Here is a 4,419-nt window from a genome sequence, read left to right as displayed (position 1 = left end):
AGGAATGGCATAAAACTAAATCAAAGAAGAGAATCTGTGTTAGAGGAGTTTTCTGTCACATTTACTTGTGTAAATCTGTATAAACCTTCATTTGCATATTTTCTTTGTGTCTGCCCTTCTGCTCTGCACTAAGCACAGTAAAACACTGTTCTAAGAAGACACAGTAGAGGCCAGAAGTGTTTTGTTTATACTAGCTCTTTAAAGATTATTGAATTTCCAGTCTCCTTGATGAAGTGTGCTGTTGTATAAGCCCATATGTCTCAGTAAGTTGTGAGCACTGAAAGAAAAAGACTCAGAAAAAGCAGCAGTCCCAGTATTTCTGACTTTTCCCCCAAAGTGAAGAGAAAATAGTGGACACTCACCCATGACCTCCTGGGCTTCAAGCAGGAAGAGGTCACTCCACGGCCCGCACCCTGCAGAATTCAGCACACACACCCTGATAATCAGGTCTTTGAGAGGATTCCACATGGTGAGATTGGCTTTTGTGTCCTGCACGACCATCTCCCCCTGAGTGCAAATGACAACAAACTGTGAGCTGTCTTAAAAGGCATCTAATGTAAAACTTCACCTTTAAACCAAAACAGTACCATGTACTTCACTGGCACTACAACAAGGGTTGGGAATTGTGACTCCTCAATCCTTAGCTCAGTTTTGCCTGAGATTTGGGCTGTTGTCTTGGGTTTCTCTTCCCAAAAATTGCTAGCAGTTTCCCAAGGCATAAGGCAGATAGGAGGTTTAATAATTTCTTCCTTTCAGGTCCTCCCATGCATGTTGCTATAGAAATATGGTTTTCTCTGCTATTAAAAGATACACCTCCTTCTTGTGATTTACTGTAAAGCATCTGGTGGTTTTAATCCAAGGGAGGAGTCTGTCTGTCTGTTCTAACTTGTTGACCAAATCCTAAATGGCTTCTGAATTTCGGCACCAATTTTCACTTAGGATGGCAAGGCCAACATATTTTCAGTAGTTTTGTGGATCTTCTTCATACAGCAAACCCATGAGTATTTGGCTGCCACCACTGACACAGTGTAAATTCAATGAGAACTCAAAACACCATCACTCAAAGTCAATGATGCTGACCTAGTATGAAATGGGTCATACAAAATAGGAAATAAGTCTCTTTTTCCTCCAGCTGTCTATTATTATAGGCTTGCTCTTCATTAATAAGCACTGGGTAAATACCTATTAGGAAGCTAGAAACCATAAGAAATGCTGTGAACTTCAAAGGCTGATAGATACCTGGGAAAGGTCAATGCCAAAGAACAAATGAAAGGCTCTCATGCTGTCAGGGTCCTTTCAACTCCCTAAGTATTAAGAATCCACAACCTTCCTTCTGTGATTTACAGCACAACTCATTCACTTGTTAAATACACCTTTGCTCCTAGGATTTGGAAAGCCAAGGCCCAGTCACAGGAGAGAGAAAGCCCAGATCCTACACTGTCTGAGCTGGACAGCCCAAGAAAGAGTCAGAGAGAGACAAAGTGGATTCTCTCTGTGTTGTCCTTCTTGTACAAGGAACGGCAGAGAACTGGTCTGACTGCAGAAGAACATTCAAGTGAAGGAATTCTGAATATGCCAGGAAGGAAGAAATGGCCCTAAATCTTGAAGTCAAATACTGAGGCATTCCCTAAAGTCAGAATAGATCCATTTACACAAAAGCAGTGTCACCAATCTAATCCCCTGGTATAGATGAGGGACCTTAATGCCTAGCAAATTTAATATAAACCTTCTGCAGCTCTGTGTTCAATGGCTCAGTACCTTCTCAATCTGTTACCTGAGTTACATTATCCTGAATCCATTCCAGTCTGTATCCCAGGACATTTTCTTTCAGCACATCTGGAGCCACACCTTCCCACTCCAAAATTAGACCAGGATCTCTTTGAATAACATGGATATTTTGAGGGGTGCTGTTTGGAGCTGAAAGCAGAGAACAGAACACAATCACTTTGTGCAGGAAAATAAGGCACTATCCACACTGAAAATGGCATTTTCACCCTCTTTCCTGAGATCATCCAGAAAAGAGAGGGTGTGAGGGGAGAGAACAACTTCTGCAAGCCACCAGCACTCTGTGGCTTCAAGTGGAGAAGACAGGTCAGCAGCTCTCACTTCTCTCAAGATCCCAAGAATCTCACAGAGCTAATGGGACCAGCATGCAGAAGCCCCATGGCTGGGTCAGCTCCTGCATTATGCATCATTGCTGTTAACCACACTTGACTGTCTGCTCTTGTTTTGTTCTAGGAGACCCTTACAGCGGATGAGCAATCCAACAGCATAATGCTTCCCATATTTCAGAACTAGCAAGGAGTTAACGACATTTATAATCATCTCTTTTTCAGGTTCAGAACTGCTGTCCTGTTCCTGTCTGCTGTTTCTTACCAAGCTCCAGGGTCTGGAAATAAACCCTGTTGGTGAAAGGGGAGCTGCCCATCTCATTGCTGCACTGCACACGAACGCTGTAGTTGGTGGAATGCTTCAGGCCTTGCACGCCGTAGGCAAAGGGTGGCACTGGGGTGACTTCAGTGGAGACCTCCTGGTCATCTGGTGACTCAGCTACCTGTGCCAAGAGTGAAACAGAGATGACTGGTACCATAAACAGTATGACTAACATGTCCATATGGGTAACAACCCATTTAATTGTCAGTTTAGGAAAGTGTAAGAATAGATATAGTACCAGTGATGCTTAAAATACTGAAAAGGGAGTTGTCAAACTAAAAATCATGAAATGACATCACTCGGGCAGTACAAAAATTTTCCACCAGATGAAAATTTGGTTCCATATTTTAAAACATTTCCTCCCTTATCTTACAATTTCTACAGTTGATTATTATTCCTTCAAAGAAAACTAAATGTGCTTGTCGTTTTGAGTGGTAGCAGCCAGCTTCTGAGGCTTGTTTAAATCTGGGCAATGAAAACTATGGAAACTGGTAGAGCAACTTGCCTGTTGCCTACTGTCACCTTTTGCCAACCTCTTTTTTCCAGAAGTTTGTATACTTTCAATTTTTTAGTGGATGAGAGACATGGTAGACATGTTCAACTAACCTGTTTCAAAATTAACTGAAAAGAAACTTCTTACCACTCCTGCATCCCTTCTTTTTCTTTTGTTTCCAATTCTGAGCTTTAAAGCAGCATGAATGTCAATTTAAATCTGATATCACTGTGTGCTTTTAATGCACAGGCAGGTTCAGTGTTCCTACTTTTGTACTGGCAATAGCAGAAATCACTGCATAGCTCCCAGGCTCAGACTTTCTCCTCAAGTGCATATCAAATAGCAAAGCTGAGAGTAAAAGCAAGATGTACTGACAAAAGCGAAAGAGTCATATGGACTTTATATATTTTATATGGCAGCCTTTCTCCCTTTCTCACTGCCCCTCCGCTCGCTCTCACAAACACTTTTGGCACACTGATTTATTTGGCTGGTGGAAAGGAAGAATCTCGAGTTTCCTGAATAGAAAAGCATGTTGTGAGTCATTATCAGTCTCATCCAAAGCAAGGAAAAAACAAGACAACTTTTGTGTAAAACCCTGTCTGCTGGACGATGAGTTTCTGTTCAACACTCCCAAGAGCTGGTGCTCTTGCACCTGCCCCTTTCACACCCTGGAACTTGGCCTGTGTTAAGTCAGAAAACGCTGCCATTCCCTGCCCTGTCCCCAGAAGCAATCTGTTTGTCTGAGCATGGTGCTCCTGGGGCACCCGCTGCAATGCCTGAGTGCCAGAAAAACACAGCAAACTTCCAATCCCCCTTCTCTTTCTGGGAGACTCCCAGCAAAAGTGCAATCATGAGGAGCCAGGAACACGTGCATTTTCACATGGAAATGTAGGTCAATGCCTCACACAGAATGTCTCAATGTGGGAGTCAGAGGAAGCACGGTTTTCTGACAGTGCAGGGTCATTGCCAAGTTACCCTGCTCCCAGACTCCGTCCTCCCCAAATAGAACAGAAAAGGCTTAGAAAAGGGGTGAGAGACTGCTGAGTGGACAGAAACTGGGCTGCTCTGATTCAACCTCTTTTCCACATGCCCCATCCCCCACCCCTGCCCCTGCCAAAAGTGAGAGGGACAACTTAAACCCCAGAATGATTAGCATTGCAGCATGCAAGCCAGAGAGAATAGGCTGTTCCAGCTGGAGATAACTGGCATTGTAAAACAGAGGAAGAAAACCATTTTCAACTGCAAGCAAGAACAGAAGCAGCAACAAAACCCAGAGACCAGGGCCAGCTGCCTTCAGGAGTTCTTTCTACCAGTTAAAACTAGATGATTTCTTTTACTTCTGAAATATAATAAACATCAGAGCATGAAATCTCTGTTCCCCCCCCCCCAATAAAAAGAGGACTGCAAGTAAATTATCCAGACTGCTTCCAGCATACCTTGAGTTTATAATCCTCCTCTGCATAGTTGGCAACACCCCATAGAAATTCCACTCC

The 4,419-nt window shown here is 43.2% G+C and overlaps 1 protein-coding gene across 2 annotated transcripts in view; it reads right to left on the bottom strand.

The window, feature by feature from the left end:
* TYRO3 (TYRO3 protein tyrosine kinase) overlaps positions 1–4,419 on the bottom strand; it is a 42,348-nt gene that overhangs the window by 19,630 nt on the left and 18,299 nt on the right. For both annotated transcript variants that reach the window (XM_008639465.2, XM_017741871.1), the window contains 3 exons: positions 2,377–2,554; positions 1,775–1,917; positions 363–507 (listed from right to left, as the gene is read on the bottom strand). In XM_008639465.2, the coding sequence (XP_008637687.2) occupies positions 363–507; positions 1,775–1,917; positions 2,377–2,554 (466 nt within the window). The remainder of the gene's footprint in view (positions 1–362; positions 508–1,774; positions 1,918–2,376; positions 2,555–4,419) is intronic.

Source organism: Corvus brachyrhynchos, unplaced genomic scaffold (genome assembly GCF_000691975.1).
Source record: "Corvus brachyrhynchos isolate BGI_N302 unplaced genomic scaffold, ASM69197v1 scaffold115, whole genome shotgun sequence".
NCBI classification, from domain to species: domain Eukaryota; kingdom Metazoa; phylum Chordata; class Aves; order Passeriformes; family Corvidae; genus Corvus; species Corvus brachyrhynchos.
This window is presented reverse-complemented; position numbering and strand designations above follow the sequence as displayed.